Source organism: Camelina sativa, chromosome 13 (assembly GCF_000633955.1).
Source record: "Camelina sativa cultivar DH55 chromosome 13, Cs, whole genome shotgun sequence".
NCBI lineage: Eukaryota > Viridiplantae > Streptophyta > Magnoliopsida > Brassicales > Brassicaceae > Camelina > Camelina sativa.
Genome location: NC_025697.1, coordinates 9,919,489 through 9,938,691, shown reverse-complemented (window position 1 = coordinate 9,938,691; position 19,203 = coordinate 9,919,489). Strand labels below are relative to the sequence as shown.

Here is a 19,203-nt window from a genome sequence, read left to right as displayed (position 1 = left end):
TTTTTTTTTTTTTTTTTTTTTTTTTTTTTTTTTTTTTTTTTTTTTTTTTTTTTGATCAAGAGACCAACACCATCGTACATCTTGGATTCATTGTCACCACAACCCAAATCATGGCCAAGCATAAAAAAAGAAAAAAAGAAAAGAAACATACAAATTCCAGATTTTTTTTTTCTTCTTCTTTTTTTCTTTTAAATAAAAATCAGAAACTTGCATAAGAAGCAAGCCACGAAAGGTCAAAAAAATTAGAGATTTTTTTTTTTAGAGATAGAACATCATAGAAGCGGAAGCAAACAAAACCAAAACCATAACCCATAGGAATAGAGATCCACATGATTGACCGCTCTGATACCATGAAGGATTTGATGAGAGTAAAGAGACATAATGTGTTAAAAGAAGAATTATATTAGACTCTCATAATTGTAATTGTACGAAATACATTCTCTTATATAGAGATGAGTTTCCTAAATTAAGATTAGGATAAATATAAACTAAATATTATTTATACGATAATGCTAAACTTCTTAAATCAATATTAACATTTATCTAATATCTTCTAGAATAATATCTTCGTGACTTCCATTTTCGGGTTTATCATCTCGGCAGATCTCCGGTTCACCATCTCCCAATATTGGCCTTAGTTTTAACTCCCACCCATCCCAAATTCACCATTGCCTGACCAAACCTAAACAAGAAATCGTTACCGTTGGCTATATCCGTCACTCTCTTACTTGTCATTCCAATTCCATCGATGGCAAGTTGTTGATCGATATGGAGGATTCCTCGGCGAGAATTTATCTGTGTGTAGAAATATACATCCATAGTGTTCGAACTCGTAAAATTTTGATCCAGATTAATGATGCCATCACTTGACGAACCCTGAGGTTATTTGAGTTTTAGTTCTTGGACCAATTTAGAATCCATGGATGGATCAGACTGTTTCGTATTCTGAAAGTTATATAATCGATCCATGATGAACGAACAATGTGTCACTCCAATCGTATGCCCACCTATAAATATACCAAATATAACCCATAAAATGTCATTATAAATTTGATAGTATTATTTAAGACTAGAACACATAGCCTAGTATGGTAGAATGCATGTTTGACTTGTAAATGACAACAAAAATATGAAATGAATTTGTAATATGTTCACTTTCCATACCAAGAAGTAGAACCATATCGGTAAGGCTTAGCTTCCTGTCAAAAAAATTATCAGCTGTTTGCGAGACTGTCAACCGAGGAGATGGCAAATCCACAGACGAAGCCAAAGACACCGTACCGTCAAATCGTCCTGTTGGTATCGCATACCATGTTTTTCCTCCGCTTGCCTGATTAAATCAAATTTTTTTGCAGTCGATAAAGAAAACATAACATATAAACTACAAGATGTAGTAATAAAAACTGAGATTTATGTGTTTACAAGAGTAACAAGATCTCTAGTCGCGAGAGCGATGATGTCAGCACAAGAAACGATCCCATTGCATTCTAGTTCGACCGCAGTTTTAATGTCATCAATCAATTCGTATCCTCGTACGCTTAGATTCGGCGATGCCTTTTTCTCACTGCTGGTACCATCTAGAAGAAGTGATGCATCACATCCCTAAATACAATTATTCCAATACATATCAAAGATTAATACTTTTTTTTCTTTTAAGACTCATTAGAACATTCTAGAAAATGTTTTGAGTGTAGGTAGTATTAGCCAAAACTTACGTTGCTAAAACAATCGTGAAAATAAAGGCGGATCATTGCGGGTGCAAGAGATGGATCCTTGAAGAATGCCTCTCCAACAACTCTAGATACGATGTTTTCTACGTTTCGGCAGTCTTTATTATAGAATCCGACTCGAAGCTGGCCATAACAACAATGGCCGAAGCTAAGCAGAGCAAGAGAGAGGATCAATACTGAAGTGGTCGAGATGTTTACGGCCATTCTTGGTTGAAACTTTTAATATGAATTCCCCAATATGTATACGAAGGAACTCCTGGAATAATGTTACAACTTTTATAGTGTTGTAAGTTTAATATTTACATAAGTACATAACATGTGTGGCAAGCACGATACTCCAACGTGCGTTCATGGGTATAATATTTGATTCTAGTTAACTCATATCATATGGACCACATTATGATTTTCTAAAGTCGGCTTTTATCTCTTAAACAGACAATCAAATCCCTCATGTTATTTGTTTAACCAAATTCAGAAACTGTTTTCTTTAAAATTTCTCAATAAAAAAAAAGAAAGAAATGGTTCTTTAATCATGGATAGCGACTCTGGATGAAACTTTTGAATGGTATACATTTATGGATACGTGGATACTACTAATCTACGCATATAACATGGTTTCGTACTTTATAAAGACGTGCAAAAAAAATTCATTTAAAGAATACAGATTTTGCCCCAAACGAAATCCAGTGACGAGGACTTTTAAACGTTTTATACTATATCAAGATTTGTTGTGTTAAAGATGTATGAATACTTAATGTAAATTAATTTAGTTTCTTTCGTATCATAAAGATTTCTTATTTTTATATACATAACATAAGTAACTCGTTTGAGTTTATCAATCATACAAAATTTATATCTTTAAATCATTTTATTTGACCCTCATTTTGCTTACGTCGAATTATTAAAAGGGTTTCTTTGAATTTTAGTATGTTTACAAAACATAATTGGAAAATTAGTCACATTATTATTCAAAATTAGAAAAATAGACATTCATCACTGTGCGTATAATAGAATCTCTGTCTAATAGAAAAAAGGAGAATTAATGTAGTTACCATTATGTCTTTGTCTCTAATAATCACATATATTGCTCAACTCTCCTCTCTTTCTCCAATTTCTTGTTTTCACTCTCTCTAGGAAATATCTCTCAATCAGCAAAAAATCTTTTTTATTTTTTCTTATTTTGTTTTAAGATTTGTTTCTTCTTTATTATATGTCCCTTTAATCTAAAAACTAAAATACTAGTCAATAAAACTTTGTTTTTAAAATTATTTCAGATAGATAAAAATCTAGATTTTTTTTCTATAATTTGATATGAATTTTGTTTGATGATTTTATTTGATAATGTTAAATATTTTTTACAAATTGTGTATCCGTACACCATATTAAGTGTATGGATGTGTTTACATGTTTGTACACATTATTAAGTGTACAGATATCTATACACATTATTAAATATACAGATGTAATTTGTTTAATTCTTAGAGTTTTAGATGTCTGTACCACAATGGTTTTGTAAAAATCACATCTGTACATTTAATAATGGGTACAGACATCTCTACACTTAATAAGGTGTATAGACATTTGTACACTCAAAAATGTGTACGGATACAAAAGATTTATATAATATATTAAAAAATTATTTAACAAAATTCATATCAAATTGTAAAGAAAAAAATATACTTTTTGTATCTAAAAAGTTTTCTAAAAAAAAATATATTAACAATTATTTGAAAATATTAACAATTATTTGGAAAAAAAAAATAGAAGAAAATGGAAACAATGGCATGAGATATAATTAATTAGAGTCATGAATGGCAAAAAAGACAATAGAAATAATTGAACAGTAGTAAATGTATTTTTTTCAATTATAAATAGTGAATGTATGTGTTTCCTAATTATGTTTGATCAAATCTTAATTGTTTTTGTAAACTATTTTCATTTTCAGTAAAATATTTACATTTTTTTTTGACATCAAATATTTACATTCTTTTAAAAGGAAATTAATATGTTCATAGTATATTTTAATACTATTACTATATAACTATTTATCTCATTTTATTTACTTATTTTGATGTTTACCCATATATCGTTCGTTAAAATTTATTTACTTGTGTTAACGATTTGTGATTCGTTAATCAAATAAAAATTAGGGTTTGAATCAAACAGTTTCCAGTTAAATTCCAGTTAATACCCACCCAAATCAAAAAAAAAAACAACTAATCAAATCAATCATCCTCAATCTTGGAGCTCTGTAGCTTCTCTTGTCTTCAATCAAACATCAAAGTTGTTTCCTTTTTTGTGTGTTTGTGTGGAGCGCCATGACTGAAGTCCTTCACTTTCCTTCATCTCCAACCGCTTCTCCTTCTTCTTCTTCTTCTTCACCTTCTCCTTCCTTATCCTACGCGTCTCGTTCTCTCCGGAGCAGGAACAGGAACAACAATAACCCAGTTCCTGGATTCGTTCAAGATGTTGACTTTTCAATCGAAGACCAAGATTTGACAAGACGGAGCAGCGAAGAAGATGACGATGGTGGTGGGGAAGATCAGATTTCGTTGTTGGCTCTTCTTGTCGCCATTTTCAGGAGATCTTTGATTTCTTGCAAGAGTAGTCGGAGGGAGCTCTGTAGTATGGAGATTGGATGGCCCACCAATGTCCGCCACGTGGCTCACGTCACCTTCGATCGTTTCAACGGCTTCTTGGGTTTGCCTGTTGAGTTTGAGCCTGAAGTTCCCAGAAGGGCTCCAAGCGCCAGGTACATTGTCCAAATGAGTTTCCCTGCAATTAGGGGTTTTTCAAGAAGAATTTGAGGGTTTCTTAGCTCTCTTGTAAGAGATTCATAGGTTTATTATGTATTGTGGTAGATGGATACTACATTTCAAGAACTTGATGGTTAGGCTCGTAATTTGAACTTGATGGTTAGGCTACATTTCAAGAACTTGATGTAGATTGGATACAGAATGCTTCTGAGTTCTGACTAGGCTTCCTTGTCTGTTTAACCTCTAGTTGTGGAACCTCTGAGTCTTGGTATCTGTGGAATCAGTGAAACCAAAACGTATTGATGATCCCTTCATTAGTCTGTACATGAAGCTTAGTTTTTAGTGTCATCAGAAGCTTAGAGCTTTATGCTTCCGCTACAACTTATATTGGCTCATTCCTTTTGTAAATCGTTCCAAGATTGGAATATTGACCCATTTGAATGCATCTTGGATACTATCTCTTAGCTGAAGTTAGATTATGAGAAGGATTGCATTGTTCTTCCAACTATTTTACATGCTTGATTTATAAGGTCAATGTTAGAAACGGGGAAAACTGTGCCTAGACAATTGTAACCTTGCTCTTCTGGGGAACTTGTTATAGTATGATTGGCTTTTGCTTTGCTATCTCATCTCTTACCTCTTTTGCTATCTCATCATTTTAGTGCAACAGTCTTTGGGGTGTCAACCGAATCAATGCAATTGTCATATGATTCAAGAGGCAATTGTGTACCAACCATTCTTTTGTTGATGCAAAACTGTTTATATGGTCAAGGAGGCTTGCAGGTATGTTGCTTCATCGAGTTTCCTGAATATATTATAATCTTTCCCTGTAATCGCTTCGCCATTTCTGTTTTCTCAGGCAGAGGGCATTTTTAGACTCACTGCTGAGAATAGTGAGGAAGAGGCGGTTAGGGAGCAACTAAACCGAGGATTTATACCTGAACGAATTGATGTTCACTGTTTGGCAGGACTTATCAAGGTATGCAAGTTATGCAGAAGCACATATTTCATTCACAAAACTTGTAATATTAATTTTGATTTTTTTTTTCCCTTTGAATTTTTCTGCATCAGGCGTGGTTTAGAGAACTCCCTACAAGCGTTCTTGATTCGTTGTCGCCTGAACAAGTGATGCAGTGCCAAACAGAAGAGGAACATGTCGAGCTTGTTAGGCTTCTTCCACCTACAGAAGCTGCTCTACTTGACTGGGCCATCAATCTAATGGCTGATGTTGTTCAATATGAACATCTTAACAAGATGAATTCACGCAACATCGCCATGGTTTTTGCACCTAATATGACACAGGTATGTCTGCAACAAGGTTTAATTATCAAGTTTTGTCAGTGTGGCTCAGATTTAAACAAAAAGATTGAGAAATACTCTTATTGTAGATGGATGATCCATTGACAGCACTGATGTATGCGGTTCAAGTGATGAACTTCCTCAAGACACTAATCGAAAAAGTTCTAAGGGAAAGACAAGACTCAGTTGTCGAGCAAGCTCATGTATTCCCTTTAGAACCTTCTGATGAGAGCGGTAACCAGAGCCCTTCACAGTCTTTGGCTTTTAACACCGTTGAGCAGAGTGACGAGACGCAATCAGACTACATCGAAAACACAGAAAATCAGAGCTCAAGCAGCGAGATATCAGACGAGTTAATCTCAGAGAGCAATGCATCTGAACAGAGAGAATCAGAGTGTGGAAAATACAGGACCAGGAGATTGAGCGACTCGGATATACAGGTGCTGACTCTGGCTCCTCCAGCTCAGTGGCCTGTGAGTAGAACAAAGGTATTAACCAACTTGAGCCGTGTAGGTTCGAGGGTAGAACGTACTGAAGCTTGGCGGTGAAGTAAAACGAGCAGAGAGAATCCCTTGAGGAGACTGTGAGCTGTTCTTCAAAATCAAATGTTGTATGATTTGTTTTGTATGTGTTAATGTGCTTCTGTTGGTGACATTGTTCTATATTTTTTGGTCAATGTTCTCAATTGCCTTCTTTGTGATAAACCGTCCATACCAATACTTAACCAAATTTGTAAACCGGTGTCTCTCTCATGCTTCGGCAACGGAATTGTGAAGCATGTTCTCCCTATCCGCCTTTGGTATTGTTTGTAAAAGCTACAAATTAATTGCATCTATGGAAATTGAAATATTGAATTGATACGAGTAGAGCAGAAAATAAAAGTTGAGATGATGGGAGAGATGGATTTAAAAATTGGTTCTTCAATGGACCAAGGGACCATTTGAAACAAACCCCCATCAAAAAGTGCATTGACAAAAGCATATTGTTGAGGGGAATATCATTAGAGGATAGTTAAATTCAACATATTTGTATAGTCATGTAACTTTTTTCTAGTGGGTCAAAAAAAAGGTTGCACGTCGTTTGCATACTTTATAGACGTATTTGAATACGCCTTTTCCCAAATATTGATTTTATTACACATTACTTTTGAAGGGGAAAAAATGGCAAAAAAAAAACAAAATCAGAATATTAAAATGGATTATTTTGTAGTATACTGATTTGTATTATTGTTATTATTATATATATTATGTGACTTTGGTAGAGTATTAAAAAGGTATTTTGAAAAAGGGAGAACTGATAGTATTTTTAAAAAATTAACGAAATCCCCTGTTTTAAGAAATAAAATGTAACATTTCAATCGTTGATCATACATCAATATTTGTCAAAAAAGATTAAAAAAAAAATCTATATAAACAGTTGTTAACACACAATATTACAACATAAAAATCAATCTATCGATTCTGAAGTTAAAAGTTCTTGATACTGTATTTTGGTTGACAATTGCATCAAAGACACTTCTCCACGAGATCGTATTTTCGGACAATTATACTTAAAAAAATCTCTTTACAAATTATCATGCAACTATATTGGAATAATATCTTGACACCATGATTTATTATCTTTTATTCTTGATGATCAGTTCATACTTTGTTTGTTGGCACTTGGAATTTCTCACGTGGGTTATAGTTTGTATTTTAGTTATTTTTCCAGCTAATTTCTGTTTATTGTATTAGCGTTTTTTTGCATGAAAGATCTTGGCTATAATGCTGATAATGACTTGACCATATAACTATATATTGTTATTTTGAAAAACTACAGTGTTGTCCATTCGTACCAATAAGAAATAACTTTTAATGTGTTTACTCTTGTAAATAAAAAATCATACACATTCTGATTTTATTGAATTGTTTCTGACGAGAGATATGAAGAATAAGAATAATAGATGATCAACGAAAGTTAATTATAAAAAAATATATATATAAAGTTTGAGCTATTTTTTAAAAAAGTTTACCAAACGTTAAATCAACTCTCCGAAACTTTCACGAGTAAGATTCTTTTGGTCTTCAAGTGATATTCTTAATGGCTATAAATCTTACGAGGAGCAAAATGCTCCAATACGTACTAGGAGACATCAAGGCTCCATTCTATGGATTGGGTATCCCATCAGTCGCTGAAGATTAAATCATATTTTTTTGTGGACGTTGATAATATAATTCGTATAGAATTATTCGCAAAAAAAAAAAAGAAAAAAAAACTTTATATTGTCTACGTGTGTTTGGGAGGAGTATATATGATAAAGATAGAGATAAATGAGGTAAGGACGAAGAAGATGTCGTTGGTCATTGACCAAGTGGAAAAGGTGAAGTCGTGAGTGATATCTGTTTGGTGGATAGATTCGGACAGGGCTCCACGGACAACTGTTATGGAGACGTTCGTCATACATCACAAATTCATGTCCCTTTGTTTTTCTTTTTCCCTAAAGAAATACATGAAAAGAACTTATCATTTTTTTAATTAAATCCAATATATGTGTAAATATATAAATAACAAAATCAATACAAATTAAATTAATATTGGATTAATTATTATCTCGATGATTAGATATATCAAGATAAATTGAAAAATATCTTTATAGTAATCTTTTTCAAAAACAAATCATCTACCCAAAATATTTTTAAAAATATCTATTGGTCATCTATGGGAATAAGCCAATAAGTACGGTGGTTGGACCTCCAAGTCATTTTTTTTACAAAATCTCTTAAAACCGTGTAAAATAATAGTTAAGAACTAGATTTTATAATCATTTTTGTAAATCCTTTCAATTTTTTTTATAAAACTCTATAAAAACCATATAACTGAAAATGAACAACATTTGAAAGTAAATATGAAAAAAAAGTATATTTGAAATTCTCCAATCAAACTTCCACTATGTGGACATACCTGCTTACATATTTTACCGTGGTGTAAAGATGAATCTCCAGCCCATGCTGAAACGGGTTTAACGAGACGACCGACCATTCCACATTAACAGACATCACCACCTATTAGCACAACTACACCAAGTCCTCTATAATGTTTTTTTTTTATTGTCGTGATAGTGTATGAATTTAAACTCGTGTACAATTTAAATATCTTGAAATAAATTTATAGTAGATACATTTATTGATATTCATTCATTCAATACGGGTTATGTTGTATATTTGTGATCTACAGTATGTGTTTAGCTAGTCTCCGGCCATAACACCTGGTTATAAGAGAATATCGTGAAATTAGATTATGTGGTTGAGGATCACGAGGCTCCCACGGCCTAACCAATCACATCGACTCAACTATATATATATCTCGAATCTGTCGTGGTTTGCCACCACTGGAAATTCAATATTTATTTTGTCCAGAAAAATAAAATGTTGTTCTGTAGAAAACTTCCACGTATAGCCTAAGTGTACACTTCACCTATTCTTTCCCTCTATTTTTTTTTAATTCCCATCAAAACCTTAATAACAAAAGCATTGAAACATAAGAGATCCTGAGTTTAAAGATAATAGTTTCAGCTATTTGTATATATTTTAAAAATATGCAATGTTTTAAGGAAAAATCAAATCCAACAAAATTTGAAAAGAGAAATGAATAGTGGTATGATTCCATAATATAAAGAATATATAAGTTGTCCGTATAAAATTATTTCGCCGTGCCCAAAAAAATTATAGCCACCAAAATTGGCACCACTTGGTCGCTCCTCTTTATTCCATTCTCCTCATTCTTTCACTAAAAGAAATCTTGATTTATTGAAGTATAATAAGTAGCATTAACAGTTACAGTGTAACAGAGCAATGGAAATGTGAATTATGTGTATTTAATAATTTACCGAACCAACCTATGAAATTATAAATGCATACATCGTCTGTCATGCTATATCATTTACATTCTAGATGTCAATATATATATGAGTTAACCTGAGATAAATTAATGGATGTTGAATTATTTACATGATTAATTTTAAGATACTTCCTAATGTAAATATGTAATGCATGCATAATAAAATGGAACATGCATGTCATATGATATAATAATAGGTAACAACATATATAATAAAGTACTCGGTCTAGATGACTAATTAGGACGAGTAATATTAATTCCTTTACTTTGAAGTTGCTTTTGTTGGTAGGCAGCAACTAAACCTAAATACTATTATTATTAAAGTCACAGAATCAACTAGAACATTGTCATCATTCATCACCATCGTCAAATTGAAAAATATATACATTGTCAACAAATTAATATATGCATGTTTAACCATCATTCGAGTAACCATTTGAATATTTGGATATAACGAAACATTTATCAATTTATTCGAGTAATTAATTTCCCCCGTAAAGAATATATATTTGACAATACCATCTTCTCCTTCATGCTCACCTCGTGTCCTCTTTTCTTTCTCTCTCTCTCTCTCTCTCTCTCACAACCTCAAACCAACAAAAAGAAAAACATAGAGGAGAGCAAATTCTTAAGCCTCTTCTTTCTCCATAACAATGGCTGCCTATGGAAGCTTTCACCGAATATTCGACAACCCAAGACAAAACAACTCCACAAAGTCACTTCTTGATACTCTCTCCTCTACTTCACCTTGGAACCCAAGCAAAGGGCTCCACGTCACCACCCACCACCACGACGAAACGCCACCGCCGTATACAGAGATATTCGGTGAGCTTCATTTCAGGGAAACATCCCATTCTTCTTACGAGAAAACCTCAACCGAGAACAGCAGTCTACAGCTGTGTACTGAAGGTTTAGGGTCAGAGAGCTATTACGGCTTGGAAGACGAAAAAGTCAACTGTAAAGGAGAAGAAGAAGTTGATGACGAGATGATTCATGTTAAGGGTAAAGATGAGGGAAGCAGCTATGGAGAAGAGTGGGAACCACGAGGGAAGGAACGGAGAGAGTATCCTCCGGCGATGACGAGGATGAGCTTCAAGACGTATAGGAAAGAAGGGAGGCTTGTGTTGGAAGAAGTTAGGATTCCGAGGAGAGAGTTTCTACGAGCCAGTCGTGAAGATGGTCGACTCAAGTTGAAGTTGGTTCAGCCTGAGGAGGAAGACCATGACGAATTAGAGGAAGAAAATGGAAAAGATAAGCATGAGGAAGAGCAATAATTTTGCGATTTCCCACAGAATTTTTATCCCTTATTCCGCAAGATCAAAATGTAAAAGCTTCTTTATGCGGTTTTGTAGGTAAAATCATGCTTTTGTTGCTCAGTCGTATGTGGAGTTTTTATCATTTACAACTACTCTAACCCTTATACAATCTACAATGGCAATAAATTTTTATTATGAAGAAGTTATATATAGTTTAGTGTTAACTGTTAAGGATTTTGGAAAATCCTATCTATATATAAGCGAAGACAGACGGAGAAACATGTTAATGTAATACATGGAAGAATAATTTTTGAAGTATTAACAAAATATGGAAATAAGACACATTCAAATTTTGGTTCTTGGCCAACAAAAAATGTTAGTATATTAAAAGATAAGCATGAGGAAGAGCAATATTAAAACTTAAAACCATACCTCTAAAAATATAATTTTGTCAGTTTTTAAATTAATTTTTGCTATTTGTAGTTGTACAAATCAAAATAAAGTCAAAAAAATATTATTTTCAGAGTCAACGCAAACGTGTAGTGAAAAAGTTTTTTTTTGGCTGTCGATTGATAACCAAATGTAAGTTAACGTGTGTACCAGAATAAAGTTTTTCTTCTTCTGTAGGAGTCTAAATGAATAATGATCGTAGCAGAGGCCCAGAGATGAGGTTGATGTTGTGAATAAAAAGCCCAAATGCTAAATGATGCATTTGAATGTTACCAGTTTGATTATTTTTATAAAGTTTGTTTAAAAAATTTCAAGTCAATTTGATTATTTTTATAATGATCAAGACTTAAGACTCAAGAGTCTTCTTTTGTGTCATCAGGTCGTCTGGAGTAAGATAAACATATTTCCTAGAAATGATGATCACTTGTCGCCAAAAGATGAAACATAAAGAGGCAGAAACTGTAACTCATGTACAGGTCTTGCGATAAAGTTTGCTTTGATTTGATAAGCTTAACTGTTATTATAATCCTGTTTGACATATTCTCATATATTGCCAATTCATTAACAAGAAAAAGCTAAAACATATACGAAAAACTGTTTGATTTTCTCATATATTTTAATCCTGTTTGATTTTTGTTTTTGTTAAAATGTTACTATCATTTTTGTAGTTACCTACGTCTCACACAACTTGAATACATTTTTAATGCAAATTTGTTATTGGCAAAAAACCCCACGCTCACTCAATTTATTATGAAAAGACTCCTCATCTAGACAGTTTTTATATAAAGTAAGAAATATGTTTAAAATTCTTTTATATTATTTTTGATATCATGTGTTTGACTTATGTTATTTTACTTTAGTTTTTTCTTCTCTCAAAGAAAATATTAAATTATAATAATAATATACACATCTCAAAATTTTGACGATGATATGTACAAAGCAAAATTAGGTTTTCAAAACGTGAAAATGTGAAGAAAAAAAACATACCATGTTATTCAAGTTCTACATGGAGATTTGTAGTTTTTTTTTGGTCATGGACTTTGATTCACATGTAAAATCATATAGATTAATACTGGTATATACGAAAAATATTCATAAAAATATATATATGGCCATATGGGAAATATTATAAGTCGGTCAGAATTTCATAAAAATAAATATTATATGATCGAAGAAAATCAGACAATTTACAGAAAACATGATTATAATTATATTAACTAATATCACACGTTAGTAGACAACAATCTTTTAAACAATCACACGTTGTAAATGAGACACAAAAGCTCTAAAAGCAGTAAAACGTTACGTCACTAAAATTCGTATTAGCCTAGAACGGACCAAGTCTCAAATCCACGTTAGCCACAAGAAAATACACCTCAAAAATTATTAGTACGATGACAATTCTGTCGTCATTAAGAAATAAATGCGGAGTTTTAATTCCTTCTTGTAGTTATCTGTGGCTGATGGCTCTATCGATCGATTTGTTTTCTTTCTCCCCCTTGACTTTTCCTTAAGAAAAAACTAAAGAAGTCTACGAGTTGACGAAAAAAAAAAAGGTCTACGGGTTGTCAAAACTTCCACCAATGTTTTCTTTATATCCAAAAAATGCAAATTAACTACATAAAACTAAATATAATATTTTTTATACGTAAAACTCTAAAGATAAATTTAAACTTATACTCGTCGTTGCAAGGAGTTCATTTAGCAAATACAATATCTCTCTACAAGACTACAAAACCTATGTTTAGCTTAAAAAACACAAAATAAAAATGGAGACTGGTATCGGGGTTTTGTATGTTGATTAAGTTTTATTCTGCTTACGAACCAAAACCAAAACGGTCATAAATCTTTTCGTTTCGGGTTCTTCTTTATTGATTCTTCATATCCGTGAATGTATATTAATTGGTGGTGCTTGTCGCGTAAGTGGCTCGTGCGTAGCATTTTAACCCATGAGTCGGTGCTTCAGTGCTTGTGTCTACCTAGTGATCGAGCAAATTTTGCCGAACCAAACAAAATGACAAACCAAAACTGGTAGTTTGCCAAATTAACTTATTTTTAATTGCATTTTGACAATTCTATATTAATAGAAGCAACCCCATTTAGGAAAAGTCTCGAGTTGACTCGTTTCTTAAGTATAAGTTGAGATTAATCAAGGTCGCAGCAACACTAAAAAAAGGCGAATTATTGATGGGGACCCCGTGCACCTAACAGTAATTTAATTAAGAGAGACCCCTAGTGACCCGTTAGATGACCACTAAGGCCCTAAACTATATATTACGTGTCCTATTAATTTAATATTAGTGATGCTAATTCTGCTAGTCATGGAGACGAACCTCACCTTGGTGTCCTTTATTTTCCGAACTGGTACATGGGTTCCATATCAAGAATTCCAAACGCTAAATTCGTTATATGGTTTTTTAAAAATTTGAAATATTAATATATATCAGTCGTCTACTTGGAGTACGAAGCTCTTAACCTAGACTGAAAAAATTATACTTATCATCTTAGCTTGTAACTCCGAAATATATATGTGCGTGGAAATTTTCCGAATCTCTTCAAACATGTGGCATATAGTCTAATGGTTTATATTGGTGTCATAATCTAGTAGTGCATAAATGGGTGAGTTGTGCACGAAGGGGAAAAAAAACTGAAATATTATTATTTTTTTCGAAATATTAAATTTTGTTATGTAGACGGAATGGAAGTGTTTCTTTGTAATATTTTGGTCAATAGTTACATTCAAATATCTCCAAAATATACACTTTATTTGATTTTCGGATCTATGGTACAAAGTATCACGGTATGTAAAAAGGTCATGTAGTATAATCATACTCCATGATTGAATTCTGAAAAGTAATGTGCAACTATAAAAGATAACTAACTTGCAAATGGCCGAACTTAAGTCATGAATTAACGAAAAAACCCCACAGCCAAGTCTTCTCTTCATCTCTTTGAACTAGTTATATATATACTTACGACAGTCTGTTATGTAAAATAACTTAAGTGTTATATGAAACTTATAATGAGAATTGTTACATATAACTCGATTTTACAACCAAATACCTCACAAAGGCCAAAATAGATCGTTTTTTTGTTAGGTCATAGAGTTTCTTCTTTAACTTCATACTTTCATGATTAGATTATCATCCCGCGGTACACCACGGGACAAATTTTTTTTTTTAATTTTTTTATTAATATACTATTTTAATACTAATTTTGCTAATGTACTCCTCTTTTGTTAATTTTAGTGATTTAGTATATAATTCGTGTTATACCGCACAACAATTGTTGTTTAATACAATCTTAATTAAATCAGTTTGATTCGACATATTTTATATTGGTATTGTTAAAATAGTAAAATAAGGATTAAACCCGTATTAAAGTATCATATTAATGATATTTTATTTTTTAATATTATCAATTCAATCATGTAATGTCATATAACCCGTAATGTAATATAACTCGTTTGTGTTATTTTGAAAATTCAATATGTTTAAATATTCATAATTTTAAACATTTTATTAAGTTTAGATATATCAGTTTCAAATTATAAACTTCTTAAAATTTTATAATTTACTATATATGTATGTTGAACACACAATTTTTATATTAATTGAGTAATATATGTTTGTTTTAAAAAATTAAGTCACAATATATACAGAAAAATACACATTTTATTAACTTTATGTATTATATGATGATTCACTAAATTTAAAATTTAAAATCAAAAAAGATGATAGGAGAATAATTCTTTTTTATATGGAATAAATCTTCTAAATATCTATATTAATTATAGAATATTATATATGGATATTTAAAATATTTTAATTATGTTTGATTATAAAGATAGTAGAGAAGATTAAATGACATAAGCATTAAATGACAATAAATGCAAAAACTTTCCAAAAAAGTATTTTTGAGCAAAAACTGGTGTAAAAATATTATTATAGATATTATGTAGGAATATATGTTTTCTAACCCTAGAAAGTATGACTAATCAGTGTTTTCTTTATAAAAAAAATTACTATTTTAAAAAATTTGGTAAGGGAAATTATAAAGATTTAAACTATATAAGGAAAAGCGACCTAAACTTGACGGCAAGACGAAGGCTTGACTTGTTCAATACACGTACGTGGCTCGTAAAAAATTTACTAAACAGTAAACACAATAACGAAAGTAATCAAACCCACACACACAAAAAGAACATCGTTGTCGTTTCCAATCTCTCGTACAAAAACTGAGTTAAACAAAAAAAAATATATATATATAGAAAAACGCGTAAAAGAACTTTTCTCCTTTCACTCGGAGAAACCAATCTCTACTTCGACAACTTATTTAATGTCGATGAGTCCATGACATTTAATTTAATAATTAATACAGCTAGCTGCAATTAATGTGTTCGCTATACCATACCGAAATGGCAGACGAGGTTACAATTGGGTTTCGCTTCTATCCCACGGAAGAAGAACTGGTTGCGTTCTACCTACGGAACCAGCTCGAAGGAAGGAGTGATGTATCAGTACACCGAGTCATTCCCGTTCTTGATGTCTTTGAGGTCGAGCCTAGTCATCTTCCAAGTACGTTACGTTAACCTCTCTCAGATTAATGTCGTCGCTATAAACTATTGCATCAGAATCATCATTATGAAAGTTGAGTCATTAGGGCATAATATAAGTTAGGTAGGTTTTCTAGCACGTAAACTTCTCCATTTTGATGTTCGGTTTTCTTGTTTTAGAAAATAGTTACCCGTTTCTAGATCGGTTTAGTCGGTTTTGAATTGGTTCGGGTTTGGTAATTTGGTTTGATCAAATATATCAGTTAGAATTATTCAGATTGAACACATGACTATATATGGTACGTAGTATTGGTTTATTATACTTACACTGTCTTGCAGATATGTCCGGAGAGAGATGTCGAGGAGACCCTGAGCAATGGTTCTTCTTCGTGCCAAGACAAGAACGCGAAGCTAGAGGAGGTAGACCGAGTAGAACCACTGGTTCAGGATACTGGAAAGCAACTGGATCACCTGGTCCAGTCTTTTCCAAAGACAACCGAATGATTGGAGTCAAGAAAACTATGGTTTTCTACACTGGAAAAGCACCAACCGGAAGAAAAACAAAATGGAAGATGAACGAGTACAAAGCCGTTGACGAAACAGTCACCGCTTCCACAATTCCTCAGGTACTTTTACTTGCATATCTATAAAAGTTTTCACTGAAAAGATTCTTGATTTAAGTTTTTAATTAACTTTTATGTTTTTTGGATTTCTTGAAATGTTTGTAGGTGAGACACGAGTTCAGTTTATGTCGTGTCTACGTAACAACAGGAAGCTCAAGAGCTTTTGATAGACGTCCTCCTGTGGGAGTTTTGCAGCCAGAGAGAATGCTTACAAATGAGGTTGCAGTAGCTGGGACATCATCGTTTCGTGCCGAAAGCTCACCGGACACTTCGTTTTCAGGTGGAGAACAACATGTTGATCTCTCTATGAATGTAGATTTGGTTGAAGGATTAACGGAACCAATTTGGGAATGGGAACAGCTGAGTTGGCCTTGAAGCTTATTTAGATTGGCATTTGTAATCAAGCGATGTTTGAATTGCTTATTGTTAGTTTCAATTCTGTGACCTGAATTATTATTTTCTCTTTATTTTACCTTGTAATAACGTCATACTTTGAGCAAGAATAAATGACCTAAAAAGTGACATTTGAGATGTTTTCCTAGAGAATGTGGGAGCCATGGGCACGTGTGAGGTGTGATTCAGAAACTCAAAAAGTCCAACACCTTGACATTATAGCTAACCAAGACGGAATAATCAACGAAGTGGAAAAAATAGTGAGACAAAATTTGGAAAAAAATAGTACTCCTACTAATTATGTAACTTAGTAGTAAGTTTTGATAGGCAGAAAATATATAAGGTGCAAGCAAGGCGATTAATTCTGATTAGTTTACTCGTCTCAAAATTAGCATACTCAATGAACCAAATCCAGTAGGTTCATAGGTTGTGTGATTGTTTAGACTTGAAACCGAGCCCAACAATACAAAAAAGGCTCATACAAACCGTTACATGGTTTGGTTCAGAGAGATTTTAAGGAGATTCTTCATCTTCTTTGGAAGTTTCAAGCTCTGTTTCAATTCCTCAGTCTTGTGTTTCCTCGTCGTTCATGTATTTCTCTTGCACAGCCGCAACTGTGAAGACTATACCGTTAAAGAAACAACTCTTTTGTTGCAGACGTAAAACTAAACTCACAGCTACTGATAAGAGAAGCAATGGTTAAGAAATCAAAATTCTTTATTAAAAAAAAAAGGATATCTGTTATAATCCCAATCAGTTTGACCAACTGCAATCTTGCTGTATTCAACCACACTTGCATCAATCCCGGAAAATATGTATCCATTGCTCTTGTCAATGAGCTTTACCAGATTCCCAACACTTTCCTTATCCTGAAAACAAAAACAAAATAGTGATAAGATGCTTGCAGAGAGAGAGAGGGAGAGAGAAAGAGAGAGAGGTGCAGGGGGGAGGGGGGAACTTAAACCTGAATATCCAAGGTTGTAAAATTTACAAGACTGTAATCTTCAATGACGCCACATAACTCTTTTGTTAGTTTTCTGCAAATAAGACCATCGAACTCATCAAATATCTAGAGTGCATTTAAGCGGGAATTGATTAACCGTTCCACTTCCATGTATAGTCAGAAGATGTTTTATATCAACCTGTACTTAGCAGAGCGAGGATCTCGACCAAGATGGTGCTCCAAGTATGACAAGTCTTGAACATCGGTATAAAAATCTAAATTAAAAGCTACATGAAACCAGAGATGGTAGTTAGCGAGTCCATGTTATACTTTTGCAAAATCAAAATCAATGTTACGAGAACAAAAAGATACCTAGCTTCCCATAGCTGCCAATCAGATCGATTTTAGACAAGACATTGACATGTGGGAGTTCCATATGAAGCATTGTGGATAAGGAGAGAAGCAATGCGCTTACATAGTTCCCGGGATCACTACATAGATGGGCATCAATTAGTTGCACAGCAGTTAACTGCAGAACAAACAAACAAACAAAACTTCATCAGGTTATATGTAGACTCTTCAGTAAGGTTCATTTAGCTAGTAAGGTAACAAGTATAGAACAGCTCATACTCTGAGGTTTAATGATTTTATCAGTTTCGTGAGAACATTCTTGGTACTGTCATGAATGAAGAACAACTCCACTTGGCCAGGAAAATCAAAGAGAATGTAATGATCTGCAAATGTTTCAAAACTTTTTTACTTTAACGAAGTGACATTACGTTAAAAACAAAAAAAAGGAGAGACTTATTGTGTTGCTAACCCTTCAGAAGAGGCTTTAATTTCAATTCCAGCCAGTCAATGTTTTTCTCCAAGTACTCCATACAATATACAAGACCTGTGTCATTAAAAAATTTGTTATTGACTTGACCAAACATAAATTAAAATATTAAGAACAAAAGAAGAATCAAGATGAAATATTCACCTCCATTAGGACCAAGCGAGTGTTCCAGCATAACATCTTCTAACTTAATCAGGTCTTCGATATTCACAGCACACTCATAACTAAGATCAATGTCAAGAAACAACTCACACACCTGGAAAAAATTTCATGGCTATACGCCAATTTCAACCACTTTTTTAATAATTTGGTATCAAAAAGGATACGGTAATGTATCGTTTGCAGGATCCAAATTAACAATAGCAACCTTCCTGCCGAAAACAACATAACTCAACGTTAAGAGAAAATACTTCCGGAGAAGTCCTCACGGATCTGGAAAAACTCTCTTGGAACAACATTTCACAACCAAGCAAACTTAGTTAGA

The 19,203-nt window shown here is 32.9% G+C and overlaps 5 protein-coding genes across 5 annotated transcripts in view; 3 read left to right on the top strand and 2 right to left on the bottom strand.

Annotated features, from left to right (window-relative positions):
- LOC104736248 (peroxidase 60-like) lies at positions 413-1,953 on the bottom strand. Its single transcript, XM_019234788.1, has 4 exons — positions 1,716-1,953; positions 1,423-1,602; positions 1,165-1,330; positions 413-1,007 (listed from the first exon to the last, which is right to left on the bottom strand). The coding sequence occupies exons 1-4, from the start codon at positions 1,932-1,934 to the stop codon at positions 883-885; spliced, it is 690 nt and encodes a 229-aa protein (XP_019090333.1). The 5' UTR covers positions 1,935-1,953; the 3' UTR covers positions 413-882.
- Positions 3,925-6,574, top strand: LOC104736247 (rho GTPase-activating protein 1). The gene is made up of 5 exons (XM_010456200.2): positions 3,925-4,482; positions 5,149-5,269; positions 5,346-5,465; positions 5,558-5,788; positions 5,875-6,574. Exons 1-5 carry the CDS (start codon positions 4,049-4,051, stop codon positions 6,331-6,333), a joined length of 1,365 nt encoding a protein of 454 aa, XP_010454502.1. The 5' UTR covers positions 3,925-4,048; the 3' UTR covers positions 6,334-6,574.
- On the top strand, positions 10,187-11,131 carry LOC104736246 (protein FANTASTIC FOUR 3-like). Its single transcript, XM_010456199.2, has one exon. The coding sequence runs from the start codon at positions 10,315-10,317 to the stop codon at positions 10,933-10,935; it is 621 nt and encodes a 206-aa protein (XP_010454501.1). The 5' UTR covers positions 10,187-10,314; the 3' UTR covers positions 10,936-11,131.
- LOC104736245 (NAC domain-containing protein 90-like) lies at positions 15,736-17,076 on the top strand. The gene is made up of 3 exons (XM_010456198.2): positions 15,736-15,944; positions 16,262-16,548; positions 16,651-17,076. Exons 1-3 carry the CDS (start codon positions 15,761-15,763, stop codon positions 16,918-16,920), a joined length of 741 nt encoding a protein of 246 aa, XP_010454500.1. The 5' UTR covers positions 15,736-15,760; the 3' UTR covers positions 16,921-17,076.
- The window catches only part of LOC104738099 (GPN-loop GTPase 2-like), a 2,862-nt gene continuing 932 nt past the window's right edge, over positions 17,274-19,203 (bottom strand). The window contains exons 3-11 of the mRNA XM_010458332.1: positions 19,046-19,142; positions 18,864-18,943; positions 18,702-18,776; positions 18,512-18,615; positions 18,254-18,410; positions 18,081-18,168; positions 17,903-17,975; positions 17,677-17,807; positions 17,274-17,554 (exon numbers count right to left, since the gene is read on the bottom strand). Coding sequence (XP_010456634.1) covers positions 17,503-17,554; positions 17,677-17,807; positions 17,903-17,975; positions 18,081-18,168; positions 18,254-18,410; positions 18,512-18,615; positions 18,702-18,776; positions 18,864-18,943; positions 19,046-19,142 — 857 coding nt within the window. The 3' untranslated portion in view covers positions 17,274-17,502. The remainder of the gene's footprint in view (positions 17,555-17,676; positions 17,808-17,902; positions 17,976-18,080; positions 18,169-18,253; positions 18,411-18,511; positions 18,616-18,701; positions 18,777-18,863; positions 18,944-19,045; positions 19,143-19,203) is intronic.